Source organism: Microtus oregoni, unplaced genomic scaffold (genome assembly GCF_018167655.1).
Source record: "Microtus oregoni isolate MIOR12 unplaced genomic scaffold, Mior012 000010F_ref0000083, whole genome shotgun sequence".
Lineage (NCBI taxonomy): Eukaryota > Metazoa > Chordata > Mammalia > Rodentia > Cricetidae > Microtus > Microtus oregoni.
The window spans coordinates 33,589,300-33,616,210 of NW_024543069.1; the positions used below are offsets into that span (position 1 = coordinate 33,589,300).

Here is a 26,911-nt window from a genome sequence, read left to right on the forward strand (position 1 = left end):
GTCTTTAGATCTCAGGAGATCTTGTCTTTTTCTCCTTCCTATGTAGATCCATGTAGATCTCTTTTAGGGTCCTCTTTGTTGTCTAGGTTATCTGGGGTTGTGGAATGTAGGGTTTTTTTTTTTGTTTTATGTGTAGAAGCCACTTATGAGTGAGTACATAATATATTTGTCTTTCTGGGTCAGGGTTAACTCACTCAGGATGTTTTTTCTCGTTCCATCCGTTTGCCTGCAAATTTCAAGATGTCATTTTTTACCACTGTGTAGTACTCCATTGTGTAAATATACTACATTTTCTTTAGCCATTCTAAATGGTCGAGGGGCATTTAGATTGTTTCTAGGTTCTGGCTATTCCGAATAATGCTGCTATGAACATAGTTGAACACATGTCCTTGTGGTATGATTGAGCATCCTTTGGGTATATACCCAACAACAGTATTTCTGTGTCTTTAGGTAGATTGTTTCCTAATTTTTTGAGAAATTGCTATAATGATTTCCAAAGTGACTGTACCAGCTTGCACCCCCTCCAGTCATGAAGGAGTGTTCCCTTTACCACACATCCTTTCCAGCATAAGCGGTCATCAGTGTTTTTGATCTTGGCCATTCTGATAGGTGTAGATTAGAATCTCAGAGTTATTGTGATTTGCATTTCTCTGATGGCTAAGGATGTTGAGCATTTTCTTAAGTGTCTTTCAGCCATTTGAGATTCATCTGTTGAGAGTTCTCTGTTTAAGTGTCTACCTATTTCTTTTTTTCTATTGGAAGAACTCAAGAAACTTGACATCAAAAGAAGCAATGCAACATTTAAAGATAATACCGGACTACAACTGGCTAGTGATGTTACCCTAGCTGTCTCATTAGACATGCTTAAAACTCACATGATTTATTTCAGATGTAAAATGCTAGGTGAATATTTCTCACAAATTCTCTAAGTTCATTCTTATTTAGAAAAAAAACTCCCATCGTTTTATTATTAATGAATGAGTTCAGAAACCATGTTTGAATATTAACCCTATAGTGTAAGGATTTCTGCATCCAGAGAACATTAAGAAGTGCTAATTTCGGCACCAAAACTTAGCTATGCATCATTGTCTATTAGACACCAAATCATCCCAAGTAGTATTTTTCCACGTGAATAGAAAAACAGAACAAATCATAATTCTAATAAAAGCTTCTTTCAAAAAATCCAGTCTGACTTTCATTTTCTTCAATCAAGGCTTCCATTTAGACTTTTGTTAATGATAAATAAAAACAGAACTTACAAAGTAAAATACATCACTGTTCTTTACTGTGTGTATTAAATGCCCTACTGTCAACAAGTCAAACATTTCAAACCAGGGTTTCAAATGCCAAGGATTATTACTATGCCACTCTTCAGTAACTTCACTCAAATAAGCCCTGCCAATGCAGTGGCAAAAAAGGGGAAAACAAAACAAACAAACAAACAAAAAACCCCCAAAACCAAAGGCAAATGTATTGCATTGTAAGGACTTTAAAGACACACCCCAATTTCTGCCCTTCTCACTGGCACTGACTTCAATAGCCCAGGTCTGCCACGTCTCACTTCAACAAGAAGCCTATTGAGAACACACCACACACACACACACACACACACACACACACACACACACTGGCAAGATTAAATACTTCCTGGCTTATCAGTTTTCTTCTAGTACAAACAGAAGTAGCCACTGTCTTCCATTTAAATAACTGTCCTGTTTTGAGTGCTTAAGGAATTGAAAGGCGGCCCTTAGGACGGCCTGTAGCAACATCTTCAACCTTTAACCCTTCTTGCTTCATCACACTGATTTGGTATTTGTCATAAGAGACATTCAATGTGCAAACTGGAAAAATAAATGTGGAGGAAGGGGCTTCTTTTTTCTTACATTATCATTTTTTTTAAAAAAAATTTATTTAAGTTTTTTTTTTCATTTTATATAGCAACTACAGTTCTCCTTACCTCTCCTCCTCTCACTCTCCCCACTTTCCCCCTACCTAACACCCTCAGAAAGGTAAGGCCTCCTCTGGAGAGTCAACAAAGTCTGGCATATCAAGTTGGGCAGGACCAAGCCCTTCCCACTGCATCATGGCTGAGCAAGTTATCCCTCCGTAGGGAATGGGTTCCAAAAAGCCTGTTCATGCACTGGGAATAAATCCTGGTGCCACTGCCAGTGTCCCCAGTGGCCTCAAAACTGCCCAAGCAACAGAACTGTCAGCTATATTCAGAGGGCCAAGCCAATGCAGGTTTCCCAGCTATCAGTCCAGAGTCACTGAACTCATGTCAGCTGACGCTGTGGTTTTCCTCATCATGATCTTGACCCCTTTGCTCATATAACCGGAGGAAGGGACTTTTCTTGGAATAATGTGCCCAGTCAATTCAATTCTTTATAGTATCTTTCCACTCAGATGAAATTGATCCTAACGAAACACAAATTAGCTCATAACTTTTCAGTTGAGTATGAAGAGAGCACGTTTACCCACATGGACCCTGTGAAAGCCCTGTGTGGATGTTAGCAGTATCTACAGCTACACCCACCCCTTATACCTGTACGTGTTCAACGGCATCACTGGTCAAGGGGTTCTTGAGTTACTAATAACAAGGGACATCTGTATAGTGCTCCACTCAGTTGGCTCAAGATTATCAAGATTACAGAATTCCACTGTAGGGGCTGGAGAGATGGCTCAGTGGTTAAGAGCATTGCCTGCTCTTCCAAAGGTCCTGAGTTCAATTCCCAGCAACCACATGGTGGCTCACAACCATCTGTAATGAGGTCTGGTGCCCTCTTCTGGCCTGGAGACGTACACACAGACAGAATATTGTACACATAATAAATAAATAAATATTAAAAAAAAAAGAATTCCACTGTATTAACCAGGCCTTGCACTCCTCAATCGGTTCCCCAGACTGTCTCCATCACCCAGACACTGCACTACACCCAAAGGATTATATTTGTATACAGTTTGCTCTCGGTGGACAAGCATTATCTCCAAGTATTACCTCCAACCTAAGTCATGGGAGCTCTGGAAATTCCCCATCTATGAAATATATTAACAAGTGTGCCTAGCCATCACGATCAACCTTTTTCAACAACTGGGAGTGGGGTGGCTGTTCTGGGTGTTGGCTACATCTGGAACTAGCTAAAACTCAAGGAGCTGGGTACGCATGTGAGAGTTAAACCATTGGCGGCGGGAAGGACTGCCATTAATCCAGACCTTTTGAGATGGTGCGGTCTGGGCCACACATGAAAGAAGGAAGTCCTTTGTTCTTTGTCTGCTTGCCCTTGATCTGGCAGGCAAGTCCATTCCTTCACTGGAATTAGAGCCTGGTTCTTTGGGATTCCGGAACATACTAAAGACCAGCTGAGACACCCAGCCTTATGGCCTGAACAACTACTGGATTGTTGGACTTTCTGTTACTATACAGCCATTATTGGAGCAGCAGGACCACAGCCTTTAAGACACTTGTAAATCATATATATATATTCAATCAGTTCTGTTCCTCTAGAGAATCCTAATATAGGAAGTCTCACAAACACATATAGTTAGCAAAATTTCTCTGGAATATAGCAGGCAACATCCATTCTGGGTAGCAATTACCATCAGCTGGTTTTGCCTAGTTCTTGTTCAGCTCTCCATTGCTATACACCATCTTTTACTAGTTCCTTACCGTCTTCAGCCGGTGAGTGTAGGAGTAATCCAAGAGATTGAGCCTCCATCTGTGACAGTACTGCCCCATGCTAGCACGGCCACTGACATGGAGTAAATTGGCTGCTTTTCCACAGGGCATTTCATTTGGTAATAAAAGACTCAAATTCTTCATCTTCAGACACCCAACATTATATGGGGATGATTTTTCTTTAAAATTACACTGGGAAATACACCGAGGGAAACTTAACCTACAGAAGGAAGGGTTGAAACAAAGCGATTTTCTAAGGTGTGAAGACAGGTGGTTGAAGGGAAGGTGGAAGGTTTCCAACTATAATCCCAGACCTACCAGGCCCCAAATTATATAGTAAAGTCCTTACATGCTATAGATTTATATTTCGAGTCTGGGTCTCAATCTGTACCCCAGGTGGGTGCTCAACCTGTGATTCTCCTGCCGCACCTTCATATGGGCTATGATTTTATGTGTGCCTGGCTTAGATAGAAATACCATCTCTAGTGTTAATATATCGTAATCTGGTTCCCCTCTGAAGAGAAAAATCATCTCTAGAGCTTGGATGGGTCAGCCCAAGGGAAAGCACCTCCAGGTGATGGAGGGAGACGGGACTCAGGTGGGAGAACGGATGTGTGAAGGCTCCGTCAGGGGTGGGCAGAACTGCTTGCTTACCTGCTAGCTCTGCTGATGCAGGAGGTGGAGAAGCTGCATCCAGCTGCTCTGAATGACTCACGTCCAGGCATGTGAAGGAGACAGCAGCCTGCCCCTCTGCAGTATTTATATTCCAAGTCATGAAAGCATGGCAGACAGGTTTTCGGATCTTCTTGTTGGACAACAGTTTCCGAACTTAGCACATTTTTTTTTTAAAATTTAATTTGGAGTTTCTGCACCATGCAGTGTGAACATATGTATGCTCTGGATGGTGGGTGCCACATGCTTACATCCTTATCCTCCCCTTTTTCCTTCTTAGTCAATGTAGTTCAGGCTATCCTTGAACTTGTGGCAATTCTGTCTCTGCCTAAACACTGGGATTCCAGATGTACTCCCGGTGTTCATAAGCATTCCTCAGCACTTTTCAGCTTTACTGGATAGTATCAGAGCTGGAAGGCACGAGGAGCTTCAATTTCAAGGCCCCAGGTCAGCCGGAGCTGAAATCCTATTTTCATGTGGGTGTCAAAACTACCCTGGTGTTGGCACTAGTGTTTTTGAAACCTACGAGTGGCTGCAATGGTCACTTCTACTTATTTCCAAAGTCTTACATATCTTCCTCCTTCCCTTTACTAAGAAATTACCCTCAAGCCCCTTGAATAATTTATCTGTGTTTATGGGAGATGGACAACCATACCAGCAAAATCTGACATATTGGTGCTTTCAATATACACCTGAGAGTTGCATGACCCAGAATCTTTTTCAACTGGAGTAATGCTTTGACTTGCTATCTTGTCTCTACTCTCATTGTCCTCCCCAATCCCCACCAATTACAGAGCCTACCTGTCTTCCTATAGCACAGATTTGATTTTGATAGTTTTTAAATAGTGGTTGTTCATTGCCTGAACATTCAGCTCTGTAAATCAGAGTCCTTCATTGCTTGATTCCCGTGGGGTTTGGATGTGTCCCCTCCAAGGTGTCCTGAGTTGTGCTCTTAAGAGGTGACGAGGCCATGCGGGCTCCTGTCTCGTTAATGGAGTCAAGAGCTCTATAAACGAAGTGTCACATGGTTTAGAGGCTGCTCCTGCTTGCTCTGCAGGACACAGCAGCACAGCTGCTGCCTTGAGCATCCGGCGGCAGAAGTACAGAGAACAAGCTCTTTATAAATTATTTGGTGTATTTTGTCCTCGCAGAACAAAGTGAACTCATCTCCTCTCACTCTCCTGACACGGTTTCTGCACCAGCTGTTTAATGTCCACTCTTCGGGCCACTTGGCATTGCCCGAATGTGAGCTGACCGTTTCAAGTTCCTGGGCCATTATCTCTTTTGAGCCCTGTGCCAACTTCCCATGTTTCAGACCAACACGGTGTAAGACTCAGTTTAAAGTCATCAGGCCTCCCTTTGCTGTCTGCTAGCTGATTCTGTTTCTTTTCTTTGATAGCACTTGGTACCTTAATCTTTTCCGGTCTACCCACCATAAGAACTCCAGATTCTGACTGTTAGGTTATGAGTATGGAATGTATCTGGTTTTATATGCTTCATACTAGTGAAGTCTTAAGTATATGAGTAGTTTTGAAATAAATGGGAAATCTATCCTGTAATAACTGCTATAAAAAGGATTTGCATAGAAGTTTAAAAAGCTTTCATATTCGAAAGACCAAAAATGAGGCAGGTGATGGTGGCACATGCCTTTAATACCAGGGGGCAGAGGCTGGCAGATTTCTGAGTTCCTGGACAGCCAGGGCTACAAAGAGAAACAGTCTAGAAACCAATAAATAAACTAAAAAATGAACAAACAAAATGCCAAAAGACCAGAAATGGAGTGCCACTTTTGTAACAGAAACCCCTTCAAAACCTAATAAATAAGTAGCCTACTAATTTATCTTTCTAAGAATAGGGTCCCCACTGGTCCACCCAGGGCCACCCCCCACAGGTTAAGGGTCCCACCATGACCTACTGCACTTCCTGATCTGTCCAACTCCTGCCACACACATCATAAAAAGAGAAACAGAATGGAAATCAAGACAGCTTGTCTCCTCCAAAAATTACTAATCCCTTAATAATGAACATCAATGAGAACAGCCTTACAGAATTTCTAAAAAAATTAAATGAATGATTAAAACTGAACTCAAGAAACTCAGAGAATACAAAAAATTGAATGAAATAAGGACAATAATACAAATATAAAAATAGAACTCAATAAAGAGAATTACTGATGAAAAGTCAAACTGAAATGATGGGAAATAGAAAGCTCAGAACGTCAACTAGGAATGATATTGGAAAGCCTTGGATAGCGAAACAAGTCTTTAAACAATAAAAATGCTGCTAGAGGTATCACCACCCTGTCAAGGTATGCTACAGAGCTGTAATAATACAACCTGCATTGTACTGGTGTATAAACAGGCACACTAATCAATGGAATACAATTGAGGACCAAGACATATAAACCTTTGCTTCTATAGCCATCTGATTTTGAGGCTGGAAAAAGGACAGCATCTTCAACAGATGCTTCTCAAACTGGGTAGCTACAAGTAGAAGAATCAAACCAGTTCCTTGTCTCTCATCTTGGAAAAAACCTCAAGCTGCCCTGTGGGTGCTGGAAATTGAACCTGGGACCTCTGGAAGAGCAGCCAGAGCTCTTAACCCCTAAGCCATCTCACCATCTCCATCTCCAGCCCCTGAAAACATTATTTTAAAGTTTAACATATTTAGTCATTAGGGAAATGTAAATTAAAAACATTTTGAGATTATCTTACTTCAATCAGAAGTTCCAAGAAGAGACAAAATGCCAGTGTAATTGTGGGAGAAGCACACCTATTTGTTGCTGGCAGGTGGGTGTGCGGCCACCGTGGAAATCATTGCTCGTGTTCAAAAAGCTGCATCTAGACCACATGTTTTACCTATGTGTTCCTATTCCCAAGGGCATCTGTCCTATTACAAAGACACTTGTTCAATCATGTTCACCGTTAATGCAGTCACAGTAGCCAAGAGATGTCCATCTACTGTTGAATGGATAGTGAAAACATGCTCTACATATACAAAATGGAATATTATTCTGTTGTAAAGAAGAAAAACAAAATTGTGAAATTTGCTGGTAAATGGATGGAGCTAGAAGTAATCATTCAGACTGAGGTAACCTAGATTCAGAATGACAATGATGTCTTCTCTTATATGTGGCTGCTAGATTTGAATCTTCTAATATGTGTATCTGAAATTTGAGTACCCATAAAAGGCAGGAAAACTAGTAAGGGGCAATGGCAGGGTGGATTTCAAGGAAAGGGAGACAGAGAACACATGGTTATGAATGGGGAAAAGGGAATATGGATCAGGAAGGGTTAAATGGGGTGGAGGATGAGAGGGCAGAGCATTATGGTAAGGAATAACTAACACTAAAGGACTCTGAAAATGCCATATGGAAGCTTACTACTGTTGAAGCTTCCTAAAAAATTACATAGACACACATAGACACGCAGACATACATACTTTAACTGGAGTTACTCTGTAATGAGGAGCAATGCCTCCCTCAGACACCACAGGCTACCAAATAAAACCCCAGTGCTGGGTATGGATTACCTCTTTTCAACCTGTTTGTCAGTGGGGTTCCAGAGATCCCCTAAACCTTACAGGCTATTGTACTGTTCTTGATTACCCTACGAAGTTGAGGGTAAGACCCAATTGCTGATGACAACATATCCTTGAATCACAAGATACGGAGAAATCAAACTAGCATCAACTTAGAATCTTAATCTGTATTGGCTAGTCTTCATACTGCTGGAAGGTGCTCTGGAAGAAATATAATCAACATTTGCCATGCTGCGAACTCTGCAAGCTACAACTGGCCCAACAACATATGGCCATTGTTGCTCAGTGGGGAGGAGGCTGTAGGAGCAACCGCTTTCTCATTGGGTTAAGGCAACATCACAGGTCAGAACTCTTGCCTGATACCTTCACCTGGGCTAAAGCCTGTTCCTGGTCAGAGAACCTAATGTTACTATTTAGTTAAGTACAAGTCATGATAGACTGCCACTCAGTTTTTATCTAGACCGATCTGAGTGTTTCTCAATCCTCTTTAGAGAGCAATTAATACAGGGAACTACAACTGGTTGATGTGTAGAGACTGTAGCTCCCAGCTCTAAATGAAACATTCATATCCCTAGTTGTTCAGGGACCACGGATGAAAGATTGTGAGCTAGATGTGTGTAGTGAAATGAGATCTGCCAGGCGAACTCACAGTGACTGTGATGACATGCACAAGACCTACACAAGATCAAGTCAGCCAGAATCCCAGCAAGGACGGAGGAGGAGCTATTGGTAACTGGTGGCTGCTGGAGGAGGGAGGATTGTTTTCTTCCCAGGTGCAGCCACCCGAGAAACTACCCATATGCTCCAGTAGTTTCTCCTACACCCATGCTCACTAACTGGCCTCGGGGCTGAAAACACCCACCCATATTAGAGGTTGGCTGGTAAGCAACAGTGCTGAAGAGGACAGGAGAAACTGGAGGGGAGTGCATTTGATCAAAATAAATTTTATTCATGTATGAAATTCTCAGTTCAAAAGAAATTATGTCTCCCACAGTATTTTATTGAACTAAAATTATAATATCCACATAGTAAACAGGTTCAATAATACTTGAATAAACTGCATTTTGCTAAGTCCCATTGAAACACACATGAAAAGAAGCTATGTATCTTATTTTAAAATCACTGTTCATTTCAGTCAGCATGTTGACTTAAATATTCCATGGGAAAAAATGCTGCTCTAATTTCTGAGAGTTTTAGAAAAAAAGAAGAACCTTATTAAACGAGACTAAGAAAATCAGCACTGGTAATTAAGTATCCATTTAAGCAGGCTTTTGCTGTGCTTTGGCAATACTAGTCTCCAAGAGTTATTTCCTTAAGAAGCCTATGCTTTGTTCATGTGACTGATCTCTGGAACAGGTTAGTGACAGAGGTCAGCTCAGTCTAGGATGCTAAGCATCTAACTTTTCTTTCCTGACTACAACATTCTAGGGTTAAAAGACTGCAGTCTAGTGACTGAGTGGCTAGCTCATTCTTTACCTGTGCCATTCAGGATTTTAAAGATTTCTCTGCTGTAAGCATGACTCTTTAAGTAGTAACAGCTTCACTTATATTTATATGGGAAATGATTCCAAATGGTTGTTTTATTAATTTTTTGATCTGAAATAATTTCTTTTTGTTTCTGACTTCTGTGTTACAATGACAACTTCAAAAAACCATGCATAGAGTTCTTAAGAGATTTTTCCTTTGAACACCACCTATATATCTTAAATTACTGTCATTGAAATACTGAAATATCAGGAAAATTTTCTACTCCATTATACCAATCTGTAGCCTGACAAAATTTCTTTATAGCTTATCTCCACTGGCTTAACACTCTTTTACCAATCAAATCTTTAAAATCTTGAGTATTGTACTTTTTTTAAAATTTTGCATCACTGAAAAAATGAGTACCTCCTACAAAACCTTGGAAAGAGCACTTACCACATCTCAGAGAACTATTTGTTCTGAGACAGGGTCTCTCTGTGAATCCATGAATCTCTATGGCTTGAACTCTGGATCCTTTTGCATCCGTCTCCTAAAGTGCTAGGATTATGGGTATACTCCACTGTGCCCAGTTTGAGGACCATCTTTTATTGGCTAGCTGTAATTAAGCCAGCTCCATGTCAACAAAACATGTGACTATCATGTCCTTATAGGTAAAGTGTGTGTGTGTGTGTCAGGAAGAAAAGGCTCATTACAATAGTTTTGAACTTGCTTTATTATCAATACAGAATACAAAATCTAATGTTGAAGGGATATTTCTTGTTTCAAGATATACTCACACTAGCAAGACTAAACATTAGCAAAGTTTCATATAGTCTGATAGGAACTGTAAGTGCTTACAGTCATGCTTGAGATGCATTAACAGTTGCTGCAGAAGAAAGCCGATTTATGTAAGAGACACTGATGACAACCCTTGATAAGTGTTTAGGAACTATTTGTCATACTATACAATTTGTGAAAGATGGGATTACAGCTGTCCTAAGCAAACAAAAATTTAAAGATACTTTTATTTATCAGATTCCACATTATATAGTGTTCACAAGTGTAAAAATTTTTTTAACAGAAGTAACATACACTATCTATAATAAAATGCCTTACTAAATGATTCTGGGTCTAAGTGGGAAGAAACCCATTTTGTTCTGACTTTTAATACTAAAATCTTGAAAAAGTATTTTCTTTATTGCAGAATAAACACTGTAAAAGACATTGACAGTAGTAACACACTATCAAAATATATACAAATGGCAGCTATGTAATTTTCATGTTTTTTACATTAGAAATATGCATATTCTCAATTTAATCTCCTGATGAACTACCTCCAATATCAATGTTGAGAAATTCTTTGATTTTATCATATAGCACCAGCACCAAGGCACCCCCTGTACCACGAAGAATGTTGGAGAAGGCACCACGGAAGAATGCAGCTGTTCCTTCATTTTGGTATATTTTCACAAAGCAGTCTAAGGTTCCTTTATACTGCCGTTCAGACTCACCGCTCTATGTGTAAAAGACAATTTTCTATTAGATTATTATCTTTAGGACATCAGCACTATGAATAAAATCCATGCTGTGCCGAGCTAATGAGAGTATACTTAATATTGCACCGAGGGAATGAAGACTGTTGGCATTTGCAGAATCACTGCCCATATGCTAAATGTTAAAGGATAACATCACATAAATCATGGTTTAATCTCACCACATTTCAATTAACTGAAAAAAATATAGATCAAAATTATCACTAGAAAAATACCTGTTTGGGATTAGGATTTTTTTAAAAAGAAAACTTGGAAAAACAAATGGCCCCAGGTCTCTTTATATTAAATCTGTAGATGAAGTATGAGAGATAAAGGGGCTAAAAAGATTGAAGAGTTTTAAAAGTTTAAGAAGAAATAAAGTAGGAACAAGTACATAAGCACAAGTTATAAGGGAAAACAAACACAGCGGAGTATGTGATGGAGGAGGTGGCTCAGAGCTTCCTCTAAGTGTGAGGACCTGACTTCAGATCCCCAGAACCCACTTAATCCGAAGTCCTAGGGCTCCTATGGTGAGATGGGGTGGAGGCTGGAAACTCCTGGGAGCTCGACGGCCAGCTAACCTGTAACGGGCAGGTAAGCAAGAGCCCCTGTCTAAAGCAAGGTGGAAAGTGAGGCCTGACACCTGAGGTTGTCCTATGACCTTTGCATGCATGTCTGCACTCACACAGATAAACACACGAGTATGCATAAACACATAGATTTTTTTAATTCAAAGGATAATGAAAACAATAATGTGGAAAGTTAAATAAGTTCTTTAAAATATATTGGGGGAAATTTTCTGTAAGTAATGTTTTGGAAAAAGAATGACCTCCAAATTATTAGAAATTTTAAGGACAACATAAATGCAGATGATCAGAGATTTTGAAGAGTTACATATAACAAAATTTATGATAATTATTTTTAAATCTCAGAAAACAGAGAAGCAAACCTACCAAAACATAATTTACAATTTCCAGGAAAGTTCTAAAGCTATAGAATCAGTGCCTCAGAAATGCAACTGTCAAAGCTGCTGTCACAAGGAAAGTGGCATATTCCACGGGTTCCACTCCATTGTCACTGAGATTCTGCTATCAGGAGGCTGAATCTGATCACCTTAGGCAGTATGCATTCCTAGGTCCTTTGCACGTTTCTTTTTAATCAGTAATTGTGTGTCTTCAGTACAGCACTATGAGTTTGGGTGCAGGTTCTATTTGTACCACTAGAACTTAGTGCAGACTAAGCAGTCAAATGTTTACTAAGAAATGAGTGTAACATGAAAGAGACAGAATACATAAAGTTTAGACATTTATGTTTAGAGCACAGAGGACATGAAGTAATATTTCAAAGGCCCTAAGTTTGATTCCCAAAACTCATGTGGTGGCTCACAACCATCTGTAAATCCAGTTCCTGGGGATCCAATGTCCTCTTCCTGGCATCCTTGGGCACTGGGCAAACAATGGGTGCACAGACATACATAAAGGCAAAACATCCACATCCATCAAAGAATAATTATTCCAGAAAAGTTTAAAAGATGGGATATTCATGTAATCTCTATTACTCCCTCCCTCCACACTCCCAGATATTCAGGAGCAGAAGGCAGTTTTGTTCTCACAGCACAAAGGAAGCTTTGCTGGCTGCTGGCTCTTTTACAGCAGGAAACACTAGCTGGAGCAAACGAAGTAGAAAAATGAACCTTGCCTTTCAGCTAAAATGTTTCTGAAATCCAAGCATATTACATCTGCATGTAAGACACAGATTGAGATAAACTTATAAGTCTGTTACCTGCATCATCATACGTCTTCTGACCGTGTCAAAGGGATAGGAGAGAATTCCAGAGCAGGTTGTCACGATTTGAGCAATGATAAAAGAGACAAGAAACGGGGTTTCCTTTGGCTTTGGCAGTAAGCCCTAGGAGAAAAATGTTATCAAGTAATTAATCTACTTTTCCAAAGTATCTTAAATTAATTCAAAGGATATTTTTTATAAATACATGAAAGATGATGAGTCTGCCTAGCATGTAGAAGGTCCTGCATTTGATATCCAGAACCACAGACCAAACCAAATCTAGCTGAAGTTCATAGCAGGAGATTGGTAAGAAAAGGTATGATGTTCACACATGATGATGCTTCAGATTTATGGAAATAAAACATATAAAATATGTTTTAGAAACTATTAAAATTAGACTATTAATGGCACATAAAACAAAATGTCAGCATCCACTGACCAAAAAAGGTCTTTCTTGTATAACTGAAAAATGATATTTGATGAACAACCTGAAAGTTCCATGCTGGTGAAGAAGCATCTCCGACTGTCACTATTGAAGGCAATAACATGCACAGGACACTGTCTGTGATTACACATGCATTTGAGATACAAATTCCAATAATAATAGATTAAGCTAAAGTAACCTTTCTATACCACAATAATGATATTTAACTACATTTATAGTATTAAGGGGGAAGAGGAGTAACATGCAAATCTAGCATAAAATCCCTCTTAACTTTTAATAGAAAATGCTGATAATACTTTCATTGATTCCTTTTGGAAACATGCAACAGTGGTGAAGAGCAAAGATGTTTTGCTTATCATTTAATAATTTAATCCAACAATGGCAAGTGGTTGAACCAAGCCATTTAATTAGCCCTTCCTTAGTTCTGACACTGATTATCTGCATATAAAAAGTGATAATACAATTAAAGTACATCAGCAAAACAGTTAGAACATGCATTTTTACCTACAGAAGATACAGAGGTTCAACCAGTACACTTTCCTGTTTATTATACAAAAGCCTTAAAAACTTCCTTGTTGAAAAAATGTTCATATAAAGTCTGTTATAATAGTTAAAATTTAACTGAATTATATTCATACAATTGTCATGGATTAAATAAAATTTATTCTCTACTTTATCATTTATTTTGCCTTATGTAAATAAAGTGTATGTTAATTAGAATAAACTAATTAGGATAAAAAGAACAAACCATGTATCTAACAGCCATTTATAGTCACCAAATTACCTTAACGGTGTCATAAGCTCCAAAATAAGAGGCTCGGTAAACAATGATACCCTGAACGGAAACACCAAACCCTTGGTATAGACCAATAATTCCATCTGACTTTGCTATTTTCATGATGCAGTCACCTAACCCCTTGAATTGCCGTTGCTCGGGACCTAAAATAAAGCAATTAAAACTCTAAGTAATATTTATATAAAACATATTAATCAAAGTAATGAAATATTTTAAAGATTCAAATGATCTGAGACTTCTACCCAGAAAATTTCCTGAAGGACACAAGTAATCTTCCCATTCATTCAAGGTTGCAGGAAGTATTTTAAAATAAATTAACTGAAATCATTAATCTCAGTCAGGCAGAGGCGATGCACACCTTTAATCCCAGCACTCGGGAGGCAGAGGCAGGCGGATCTCTGTGAGTTCAAGGCCAGCCTGGTCTACAAGAGTTAGTTCCAGGACAGGCTCCAAAGTTACAGGAAAACCCTGCCTTGAAAAACAAAAAATAAACAAACAAGAAAATGAAAATATTAATCTCTTACTAAAGAGTTACAGCTGCTAATCTCACCAAGAACCACTATAAACAAATAAGGAATATAGAAGGGTCTATGAGAACAATAGAAAACTTACTGGCAAGCTTTGGGCTTACTCATTTGTTAAATGTTCATTTCGATTTTCTCTTAAAAAAAAAAAAGAAACATGGGGGCTGGAGAGATGGCTCAGAGGTTAAGAGCACTGGCTGCTCTTCCAGAGGTCCTGAGTTCAATTCCCAGCAACCACATGGTGGCTCACAACCATCTGTACTGAGATCTGCTGCCCTCCTCTGGCGTGCGGGCATACATCGAGGCAGAATGTTGTATACATAATAAATAAATAAATCTTAAAAAAAAAAAAGAAACAAAGTAGATACTGTAAGCCTGATTACTACATATTTGGTTCAGAATAAATTCTGTAGACTAGAAACTAGAAAGATGGCTCAGCAGTTAGGAGTGTTTGCGGCTCTTCCAGCGGACGAATTCAGTTTCCAGCACTCATGCTAGATGGCTCACAAGTGCCTGCAATTTCAGTTCTAGGGGACTCAACACCCTTTTCTGGCCCCTACCAGCACCTGTATACACGACAGTTACCCACACACACACACACATAAATAAAAATAAATCTCAAAAAACTGTTACATTTGATAACAAAGTTGATACACATGGCTCAAAGCACAAAGGAATAGTTAATACTTATAAATTTTACCTTTTCCAATATCAACACCTAATCGGGTTCTGGCAAAATCTAGTGGATATACCACACACAAGGATGTTGCTCCAGCAGCCCCTCCAGAAGCCAGGTTTGCTAGAAACCACCTCCAGAACTGAAATACACAAATTAAAAAAAGCATTAACCTATTGAATATGACAGGTAAAAATAGCTAAACCAATTTTCAAAAAGATTAAAAAGCAAACCAATATCTATAAGCTGCTTTTATGAACACATATGACAACATACAAACCATTTCCCTCCTATCCACGCAACCTCTCCCTCCATTATGTTCTCATGCTGGGGACAGAGCCCAGGACAGCATCATGGGCTTATGAGAATAGAACAGATTATCTAAACTGGAGCTGTTACAGAAAATGCAGGATACAAGGTGTTTGTAACCACAAAATAGAGTCAAGTGAAAATATCCTAGCCAAATTCAGTTTCCTGCTACATTTAGTCCTAATATTTTTAAAATTAGTTTTAAATCTTAGACTGCTTTGAAACTCCTAATTCTATTTTGGCCTAGAATGCCCTTCACACTGCTTTTCATAAATAAAAACAGTTGTTGGATCATGCTTTAAACTCTATTTCTTTCATGGCATCTCTCCTCTTCAGCCCTGTAAAACTATAACCTTATATGGTCTATAACCATATTCTCTTCCTATGAATAATTAAAGGTGATTAAAGATTCAAAATGTGTCACTACATTCTAGTCTTTTATTTTAAAATTATACTTAAAACTTTTTCAACCATAGTTTTATATATATATATATATATATATATTTATTTATTTATACTTCTACAGATTATAATTCTGGAGACCAAGATTATTGTTGTTTAATACATTTAAATACACTTTATACAATTTATCCTTGAATACAATTCAATGGTTGGATTCACAGAGTTAAATAACCATCACCAGTTTTAAAACATTTATATGACCTCCAAAGAAATTCTATATCTCCTTATAAGTCATCCTCCCTAACGCCTTGAGCCCTAGGTACCTATCAATATTTCTATCTCTGTCAATTGTGGAGATTCCATATGAATGAAAAAACATAGCATGTGATTATTTGTGGTAGTTTTTTTCCATTTGATAATGCATTGAGGTTGATTCATGTAGCAACACCTATTACTACACTTCATCCTGTTTAACTGCCCAGTGAGTGCTATCTGGATAGATACATACTTTTTCTTTCTCATGTGCTGCTGGACTTCATGAACTAGAATTCTGTTGAAGATTATTTTTTTCTCTCCTATGTGCTCATCAGGGATACTGCCTTCTCATTTTTTTTGTTGTATTCTTTTGGTTTGGTATGATGGTGTTAAAGGAGGTGATTTTTAGTCTATTTCTATTTATTAAAAAGTTTACTATACTATTAAACCTCCCATACCCTTCTATCTCTTGTTTGTGATGTTTTCGTATGTGTGTGTTCATATGAAAGTCAAAGGACAACTTTGGGTGCCATTCCTCAAGGGCTATATACCTTGCATTTTTGGGGTGGGGTTGGTAGACTTAGGGTCTCTTACTTACCCAGCCAGAGCTCACCCATTAGGCTAGGCAGGTTGGCCAGTAGACCCAAAGGCATGGCTGTCTCCCTTCCCCAGCATGAGGATTACTAGTGCACACCATCAGGCTCCAATTGTTTATTAAATATGTGTTCTGAAGCTTAAACTCATCCTGCTTGTGCCACAAATATTTTGTCTACTGAACTATCTCCCCAGCCTTACTCCATCTGTTTGTTACATAATTTTCTCTTGGCTTGACCCTTCTTGTCTTAGCTTCAGTGCTGGAGATTAAACCCAGAATCCCACAGGCAAGCTTGTGCTCTACTACTGAACTACACTCCAGGAACTCCTCGCATGCTTCACTTCCATAAAGGAAAAACAATAATAATAACAGGGAATAAGCAACCCCAGTGGTAGGTAATATAAACCTGACGGCTGTTTCTTTATGCTGACAAGAAGCAGGAATTCTAAAATATGAATTACATTTAATGCTTACTCTGGGAAATAAAGCCTTGAGACTAATGAACCCTGAGCTACTGAAGCTAAGAGATTTCATGAAATGTGTTGAAGCTCATATAATTTTTGTAACTTACTACATATGCTAACTCGTCAACGTTTAATGTGCTCCATTTCTATTTTTACCGCTACCAGAGTACCTTCACTCTAAGATGCTATAGGTAAGACAAATTCAATAGTTTCTTAGAAAATTTTAGACATATTAAAACATAATTACCTGTTTTTCTTTATTAACTCCAGACATGAATAGTTGTTTGTATTTGTCCTTGAAAGCGAAATTTAAAGCTTGTGTTGGAAAGTATCGAATAACATTTGCGAAATTGCCACGCCAATAACTTAAAAAACCTACAGAATCAAACACATAAATTCATTTTGATTAGTAAAGAGTGTGTTCTAACATTTTTACTGAAGGAAGAAACAGCAACATTAACTATATAGTCCATCAAAATTCTGTTCATTTCAAACAGAAAATCTAAAGAACTTGTCAAAAGTATCAGCTAAACAAACACAGGACTTGTCAATGGGAAAAAAGCAGAAACCACTAATAACTTCTGGTCTCATCCCTAAGCCTTGATGCCAGTTCCTACAGTAACGAAGCTGTTATGTGCTAGTACAATGCACCAAACAAACAGACTCACTTACTGAATAACACATGTGATCATGAGAATTAAAAGGTGTAACAGAAACCTATATCCTCATTTTTTTATGTTCTAGAACCATTTTGAAAGCAGGGTAGAATTTACAGAAAAGGAAGAAGGGTGATGCTCGGTGGCGAAAGAAGAGTTGATCAATTTTATTTCAAGGTAAGTCTCTCCTAGTCTGTTGGAGTAAATAATCCCCCACCTCAGTACTCCATGGACTGCCCAACCCTCATTACTGAGCTATTATGTGACTTAACATCTAGAGCTGTCCTTATAGTCTAAAGTTTCTCTGGAACACGGCTCACCCATAATCTTGATTATTTTCAGCAGATAGCAAACTGTCAAGTGGCTTGACTGTGTACTTTAAATAGGGCATCTCTAGTTCTAACCAGGAGAATGCCCTAAATCAGGTCTTTAAAAATAATTCAAAAGACTGTGATTTCATAAAATAAAATGTCTTCTTATCTAGGACTTGAAAATGGGGAGAATGCAAATTAAAACCACAGTTATTTTTGATCTGTTAAAACAGCTACTATCAGAAAGACAAGAATATTAGTTAAGTACATAGGGAAAAAAGAACCATGTATAATGTATGAGATTCTCTGCAAACTAAAAGCAGAACCGTCACAGGTTCCACATCCCATCCCTGAGTACATATATAGAGGAGCTAAAACAGGATGTTGAGATGTCTGCATTTGCATGTGCAGTGCTACTACACACAACAGCCAAGACACAGGTTAGCCTAAGCTCCATCAGCAGATAAATTAAGAAAATGCAGAATATATACATAACGGAATTACTGTTCCTTAAAAGAAAAGGTGTGGCACTTACATCTATGAACCCACAGCCAGACATTATGGAAAGATTCTACATTAGAGGTCTCCACTGGGTCCCTCCTCCCTTCTCTTGGAGATTGGGGAGCCCCTTGAAAGATGGGGATGAAATACTGCAGGAATCAGAGGAGATGGAGAACACCAGGAGATCATGACCCACTGAAACAACTAAGCAGGACTCGCGTGGGCTCACAGGGACTGAAGGGACAAGTGTGGGGCCTACAAGGGTCTGCACCATGTCCCTCTGAGTATATGTAGCATTGATGTTTTTGTGGAACTTCTAACAGTGGATGCAAGCCTGTCTCTGTCTCTCTCCACTGTTTCTCTGTATAATAGCCCTGGCTATCCTGGAGCTCACTCTGTAGACCTGGCTGGTCTCCCCTGTGCTGGGATTAAAAGTGTGTGTCACCACTGCTCAGCTGTATCTCTGACTCTTTTGCCTCTTATTGGATTGCCTTGTCCAGCACAGATATGAAAACTTTTGCCTTGTCTTATAGCATCTTGTTTTGTCCTGTTTGGCCATCATCTCTTGGAGGCCTGCTCTTTTCTGAAGGGGAAAAAGGGAATATATCTGGGGGAAAGGGAAGATGGGGGAAAAACTGAAAGGATCAGAGGGAGAAAAAACTGTGGTCAGGATGTATTTTATTCAAGAAGAATCTACTGTCAATAAAAATAAATGAACCTGAGGATAATATAGTAAGTGAAATAGGAAAGCATGGAAAGAAAAATGTCATATGGTATCATTTATATGTAGAATTTAAAAACATTTAACACAAGAATATAGTAAAGTAGTGGTTCCCAGAGGCTGGGTAGGGGTGTATCTGGCAGTTAAGTGGGCAAAAGTGAGATGTTGGTTACACAGGGTGGGGTGAATGAACTTTGGGTCTCTAACACAAAATATGGGGACTTTTTGTAAGCAAATGAGACAGACATAAAAGTAAGCAAATAGCTCCCCCTGGGATGGGAGGCTCCCAGATCTAGGGGCTCACAGGATGGCGACTAATACTAATACGACTTCAAGTTCATAACAGAGCAAATCATAAACATACTGAAAACACACAAAGCGCTTTAATTACACATGGTAATTAATATGTTAACTTGTTTGAGTACCACACAGCAGAGAAAAATAATGACATCTTGAAATTTGCAGACAAATGGATGGAACTTGAAAACATCATATTCAGTAAGGTAACCCAGACCCAAAAAATAATTATCATATGTACTCACTCATAAAGTGGTTTTTAAACATAAAGCAAAGAAAACCAGTCCACAAATCACAACCCCAGAGAACTTAGACAACAATGAGGACCCTAAGAGAGACACACATGGATCTAATCTACATGGGAAGTAGAAAAAGACAAAATCTCCTGAGTAAATTGGGAGCATGGGAACCATGGAAGAGAGTTGGAGGGGAGGGAAAGGCAGGGAGGAGAGCAGAGAAAAATGTAGAGCTCAATAAAAATCAATTTAAAAAAGGAAAAATTTTGTGAAATTAGACAACAACAAAGAAAGTTGTTCTAAATTATTGAGGATGGTGCAAAACTAACCTGAAGTATTTCTAATGGCACTTAAATTCTTATTAGTTAATAAAAACTTTCAAAACCAGAGATACACATTTGTTTTCTCAGAGTCCGACCTCTGGAACAAAGAATTCACCAAATGAACCCTGAGTGTGTAAATGACACTAAGTGATATTTAATTTTCTGGTCACAGCCACAGTAACACACTGACACCACCCTGGCATAGAATAAGGTTCAGAAAGCACATTTTGGTAGAAACCTTTCCAACTAAACAAGGGAGACTGAAATTTAAAAAAAATTAAATTAAACCAAAAAACTGGTTTGCAGTCACATGAGGAAGGTGCTGTTATCCCATTGTGAGCTGGCTCACACACATTTGATCACGTTGGACATGGCTGATTCAGATGATGAGTTATTCCCCATAATTCTGATTACTGTACCAGATGCTCATTTCACCAAAGAACAGAAGAGTCCTGTAGCTTTGGTTAACATACCAAATACAAATAAAAGTTTTCATGACAAAAGTATCCTTAAACCAGCAGGAGAGCCAGAAGGAGCATCACATCTGTAACTAAGGGTGGGTCCTTCTTCCCTCCTTCCTTTCTTTCTGAGAGAGGATCCTACTAAGCAGCAGCTCAGGTGGTCCTTGAACTTGGAGGAGTCCTCCCGACCCCTGGATTTCATGTTATTGTAATTTAGGATTACATTCCCCTGAACTGTACATACAAAGCTTTCCCCATAACATTTCAAAATGCCTCTAGATGGCAATACCCTCCCTGCTGTGAGGTATCCTGATGCTTTAGTAACAATGACCCACACAGAAGAACAGAAAATTTCTCAAAGTTCTGCTTATGACTACATCTTGAAAGGTAAAGATATGAAAAGCAGCTGGGCTGTGCTGGCGCACACCTTTAATCCCAACACTAAAGAGGCAGAAGCAGGCGGATCTCCGAGTTCGAGGCCAGCCTGGTCTACAAGAACTAGTTCCAGAACAGGTTCCAAAGCTATAAAGAAACCCTGTCTCGAAAAAAACCGAAAAAAAAAAGATATGAAAACCAGAAAAATACATAGAATTAACCCAAATTACAAGAACCAAATTTGGGTTATATTTTAAAAATAAAAAAAAAATTTTTAAATTAAAAAATACCCTCAAAAATTTCTGTTAATCAATCCCCTATATTCTACTCAGCAGTCAGTATTTCTCTAGAAATAAAGTAACGTTCCTCAATCCCTGTTTTCTTTTCTCAAATGGTATGTTTTAGTATGCTGCCTGGGCTGTTCCCCAACATTTTAGCTTAAACAATACCACACTTGGATAGAGCCCATTGTTCTATTGTTTTACTTCGAGAAAACTCTACCACAGACCTAGAAACAAAAGAAAGGATTGTTCTGGAGTTGAAGTCACTTCATTTCCTCTTCTGAATAAAGGATAAATCTATTTTCTTTGTAAAAATTTGTACAGGGTTTTCAACAGAACCCAAATATCTGAATGGACACAAGCCTTCTGTTAAGCTGATTATCTATCACGGGTCATTTTCAGCAATGGCTCATGAAGGACTTTCACTGTTTATCAAATCATTTCGGTATTAAGAAAAATTCCATCCCTAAAAAAAAAAAAACCTAAAAACACAAGTAAAACTGATCACGGATTATGTATTTTGCTTAGTGTTGTTTTTTTTCCCCCTGTTTAACTCTGATAACATAAATCATGTTAGGATTGATGAGATGACTCAACAGATAAAAACACCTGTTGTCAAGCCCACTGACCTGAGTTCTAACCCCAGGACACTCAGAGTGTCTGCAAGTTATCCTGATTCCATATCTGTGTCATGGCACACATGAATGCAAACATGAAGACACACAAAGTATGTTTTTAATAAAAGTTCTTAGAAGTTATATTAAAGCACCATTTGTCCTGATTACTGAATCTTGCCCACTCTGCAATTCTGCACAGAGAAGCCTGCCTTGTGGGAAGGCCTGGTCTTCAGTGGTTCTCCAAAATAAGCAGAGCTTTGTGCTGATTAGGCAGCAGACTACTCAGAGGCTACAAAACATCCACATTTGTACTTCTCAGAAGTTTAGTGCTTCAAAAAATAACTAAGCCACTTGAATACTAATTAACATAAAGCATCTTGAACCCTGGGAAGTCATACATTTTTTTCTGGGCCAGGCACAAGTGTTACTCAAAGAACAATTACTGATATAACAGACCTACATGGAAAGTGCAGGCTAGGGTCTCACCTGCAAACAGGATTAAGAAACAGACCTGTAATCCCAGGGCTCTCAAAAATAGGCAGAAAGACAAACTCAAGTTCAATTCCAGCCTGGCCCTTAATAGTGAACTCCAGGCTACCAAGGGCTACATAGACCCTGCCTCAAAAGTCGGTGCCCCTACACACTCAGCAACAACCCCCCCCCCACCTTCATTGCACACCAAGAAACAAAAACAAAAAGAAACATCTGCTAGGCTGTAGCGGGCAGCTACCTCCACCCTACACACATACCCCTTTCTGATTGACCCGCTGGCAGCTCCCCCCACCCTACACACCCCCTTTTCTGATTGACCCTCCGGCAGCTACCTCCACCCTACACATCCCCTCTTTCTGACTGACCCTCCCGCAGCTACCTCCACCCTACACACCCCTTTCTGATTGTCCCTACCCGTTCTTCTGCATCACTCTGGGCCACCCCTTCTCTGGAAATTACCCCTTCCTACTGAGTAACCCAATTTCTCTGTGCCAACCATTCTGGTGTCACCTCACCCTTTGAGTGAACCCTAGTTTGGATAATCTCTTTCCCCTGGGTTACCCCTTTTCTGTAAGACTCCCCTCCCGTTCCACTGGATCAATCTGCCTCTGGTCACCTCTTCTCTGGATGGACCCCCGTTCCTGATCTAGAAGATATTTCCCTTACTTCCTCCGGACTGCTCCTTCTGGGACCACCCTGCTCCCTAAATGACTCTCTTTTCAGGGTTATTTGCTGTGTCGGCTCTTTTCCTCTAGATAATCCCTCCCCTGGTCACCTCCTGTGCATGATCCTTCCTCTAGGTGACCCCCTTTTCCCCGGGGCACCCACCTCTGGACCACCCTGTGTCACCTCCTCCTTGGGTGACCCCTCACCCCGACCCGTCCCTGGGACGCGGAGGCCACGGGTGGCACCATACGCACCTTGCTCGCGCGGAATGCGCACCAGGCAGTCCACCATGCCCTTGTAGCGCGCCTCGGGGCTGATCTGCTTGGAGGATGCCTGCACCTGCAGCAGCAGCTTCACTCGCTCGATGGGGGCCACGGCTGTCTTTGACACGGCGGCCGCGACGCCGCCGGCCAGCAGGTCCTTCGCGAAGGACGCGGGGTCGAACAGCGCCTTCTTGGAAGAGGGCTTCTTGGAGTCGCTCGACATGCTGGACAGAAGACGGACAAACGACGGCCACAGCGCCACACCGACACCCAAGTCACAGCGACGAGGACCGGAAAACCGCTTCGGCTTTATCCTGGCGGGAAAGCGGCGCTAGGGATGCTGGGAGAACAGCGCATCCGGCACGGGCCTGAAGAGCTGCGCAGGCGCGCCCAACGGCCTTGCCGCCTGGCTTGGTGCACGTGACCCCAACACGTGTTTCCCAGTGCGCCTGCGCAGTGTGCAGCTGTTTGTCCGTGGCGCGGGGAGGGGGGCGCACGGGGGCCGGGAACGCCCACTGAGTGCTCCAAGATTAAGTGCTTCTGATTCAGGAGCCACACTGCAGTCGCTGCTGCATCCGTGTAATGCCGGCAGGTGCAGGCACCTTTGGCTCCATAGCTAATGTGAGGCCAGCCTGGGCTACGTGAGCCCCTGGCTTAAATAGACATCACGGCCTGCTTTAGCCGGGACCATTAGTCCAGCTACCCTGGACATGGGATTTGTCGTTTTCTCCTCAGAAGTCAACATGTTTCGCTGCCTTATTTTATTTAAACTGAAATTGCCGTTAAATAGTGATTCTCGATTGAAACCGAACATTCAAGGGAGATAGGACAGTGGCGTTGGATTGTTTAAATTTTTGTGTTAAACTGGGCCCTAATCGTTAAATCAGTTTTTATGGAAAATCAATTCTCTTCGTAGTCCTGGCCGCCCCGGAACTAGCATGCAGACCAGGCTGGTCTTGAACTCAAAGAATTCTGCCTGCCTCTATCTTCAGAGTGCTGGGATTAAAGGCGTGAGCTACCATGCGTGGGGCTCCCTTTGGGGAATTCTGTTTTGCAGGTTTAATAACCGGTGACTTTCTAAGACAGCAATTCACAAACTTTTTTTCCTCCACAAACCTTACTTTTAAAACTTGCTAAAGTCTATACAAACCTTTTTTGTTGTTATTGTTGCCAAATATGCTGACAAGTACCATATTAAAGATCTTTAAAAATGTTAGCCGGGCGGTGGTGGCGCACGCCTTTAATTCCAGCACTCAGGAGGCAGAGGCAGGTGGATCTCTATGAGTTGGAGGTCAGCCTGGTCTACAAGAGCAAGTTTCAGGACAGGCACCAAAGCTACAGAGAAACCCTGTCTCCAAAAAACGAACAAAAAATACACTTAATCAGTTAAAATAATGAGAAACCTATTGCAGAGTCATCAATAAATTTTGAATTATTATTGTATTTCGGTTTTCAAGACAGGGTTTCTTTGCGTTATCTTGGTTGTTCTGGAACTTACTCTGTAGACCAGTCTGGCCTCAGATTAGAGATCTGCCTGCCTCTGCCTCCCAAATGCTGGGATTAAAGCTGTGCCCCACCATGGCCCTTGAATTACTATTTTTTAAATTGTGAGCCAGTATCTTACTCTAACCTTGGCTGGCTTCCAATTTATGGCAAAATTCCCAGCTTAGCCTTTGGACAGTAAGCCACAGTGTATAGCTAAAAGTATAGTTTTATTTATTTTTTAAAGTCCCTTGGCAGGTTCATATATTTAGTGAATCTTAGTTGTTTTCACCCTGGTTATTTGCATGAAATCATGGATTTGGCCTTGAGAGGCACGCCATAGGATTTTCTGGTTAGAGTCCACGGCTCCTGGGCTACCATGTACCTTTCAGTTCCTGAGGTAGTCAAGCATTCCCTTAGGCAGTGAAGCATTCAGGCTGCTGTGTGATTCTGGGTTCCCTAGAAATTAGTGAAGCCTATAGGGGCTTGGCAGGACAGTTGGTCTAGCAGGTTAACAATTTATTTTTTAATTTTATTATTTTATTTATTATGTATGCAATGTTCTGCCTGCATATATATGCCTGCATGCCAAGAGGGCACAAGATCTCACTATAGATGGTTATGAACCACCATGTGGTTGCTGGGAATTGAACTAAGGACCTCTGGAAGAGCAGCCAGTGCTCTTAACTTCTGAGCCACGGGTTGACATTTAACTCATGGAGTTCACAGTTGGGTGACAATGTTGCTGGCTTTTCTCCCCAGGCAGCCTACATAGTACCTTCCTGCACTATGGAAGCTACCTACCAGGTAGGAAGTCTAAAAATACATTTTCTGAAATTATACACACACACACACACACACACACATAATTATATATATTATTAAATCAGAATTCATGGAAAAATTAGGTTTCTCTTTGCCACTCTAGTCGTTCAGGGACTAGCATATCTATATCTATCAATTATATATACTATATATTAATTATTTTTAATAATATAATTATATTATATGCAAATGTAATTATATATAATAGTATTGTTTTATACTTTTGAAAATTTAATACTTGACAAAAGACAGTTGGACTAAACATTATCACTTTGGTTTTTGGGCAATATTGCACAGGCAACCCCTAGAAAATTCTTTCCATGTATCAGTAGGACAGAAGCTATGATGCTTAATTTTCTTCCATCTGGCTTTTTTTTTCATCAAATATACCAGACCTCACTATGGCAGCATATACATCTTCCTAATTGCTTTTTAAAGCTTTTTTTGATGCTTTTCAGTAAATACAGAGTCTGCCTTACCTTTTATTTGGGACGACCTACCAAGAACCTTGAGATACCGCTCTAGGGCCGGATGAGTTTTAGCTGCTTTGAACACAGGAACCTAATTTCTCACTGGTATCTTAAGCACGCTATTACCTTTCTAATTTTGTATCTAGGCATTCAGGCCAGGATCACAGAGCAGGAATTTTGTTAACATTTTGATGTCTGCCTATGACGTCAGCTGGCAAGTTCTCCTGGTTCCATGCATTCCCACCCACTTCCTTTCCAGTGTGGCTCATCTGCGTGTGTCTTCAGTCTTTATGTTTAATAGGCTGTGTCTGGATTAACCTTCCTAAAGCAACCACTTTAATCATCACTCAGAGATTTTTTTTTTTGCAGCTAATCTTCTTATCAGTCACACTGATTTCAAAACCCTTTGTAAAGCCCACTGCTAATTCCAAAAGTGAGCAGCCCCCTTTTTGTTTGCCAAGACCCGTAGTGAAATGCTTCAGTCTCCTTTAAGTAATGAAGTGTCAACAAGAATGCTTGAAAAAGTTTAAGGGAGGCCTTCAACGACTCTCCAAGTAAGCCTGTATTTTAAGATCAGGATCTATCTCTGGCCCTAACGGACATGGTATCTCTGAAGACATAAAAACAAGTCCGCGGCCTTCAGGGCCGTTTCCACTGTCCCACACTCCACGCTCATGTTCGGTGTGACAGCTGACAACAGTATTGCTTATTCCTTTCTGTATCCTCATCTGCACCCAGTGACAGAAGACCAACAGGAAAGGACTTCCTTAGAAATGTTACCTTTTGACACCTAGAGCACCTA

General features: G+C 40.1%; 1 protein-coding gene across 1 annotated transcript; it reads right to left on the reverse strand.

Moving 5' to 3' along the window:
- Nucleotides 1-10,434: 10,434 nt before the first annotated feature.
- Slc25a31 (solute carrier family 25 member 31) lies at nt 10,435-23,676 on the reverse strand. Its single transcript, XM_041659365.1, has 6 exons — nt 23,324-23,676; nt 17,380-17,507; nt 15,132-15,249; nt 13,896-14,050; nt 12,664-12,789; nt 10,435-10,864 (listed from the first exon to the last, which is right to left on the reverse strand). Exons 1-6 carry the CDS (start codon nt 23,553-23,555, stop codon nt 10,664-10,666), a joined length of 960 nt encoding a protein of 319 aa, XP_041515299.1. The 5' UTR covers nt 23,556-23,676; the 3' UTR covers nt 10,435-10,663.
- Between the last annotated feature and the right edge of the window lie 3,235 nt (nt 23,677-26,911).

What these genes read in the sequence shown, in the direction of transcription:
- Slc25a31 (XM_041659365.1), bottom strand. Translation starts at nt 23,555, where the DNA reads ATGTCGAGCGACTCCAAGAAGCCCTCTTCCAAGAAGGCGCTGTTCGAC. An exon ending in GAGCTTATGACACCGTTAAG is followed by an intron (nt 12,790 to 13,895) that starts GTAATTTGGTGA and finishes TTTTTCTCCTAG; the next exon opens with GGCTTACTGCCAAAGCCAAA. An exon ending in GAAGACGTATGATGATGCAG is followed by an intron (nt 10,865 to 12,663) that starts GTAACAGACTTA and finishes TTTTACACATAG; the next exon opens with AGCGGTGAGTCTGAACGGCA.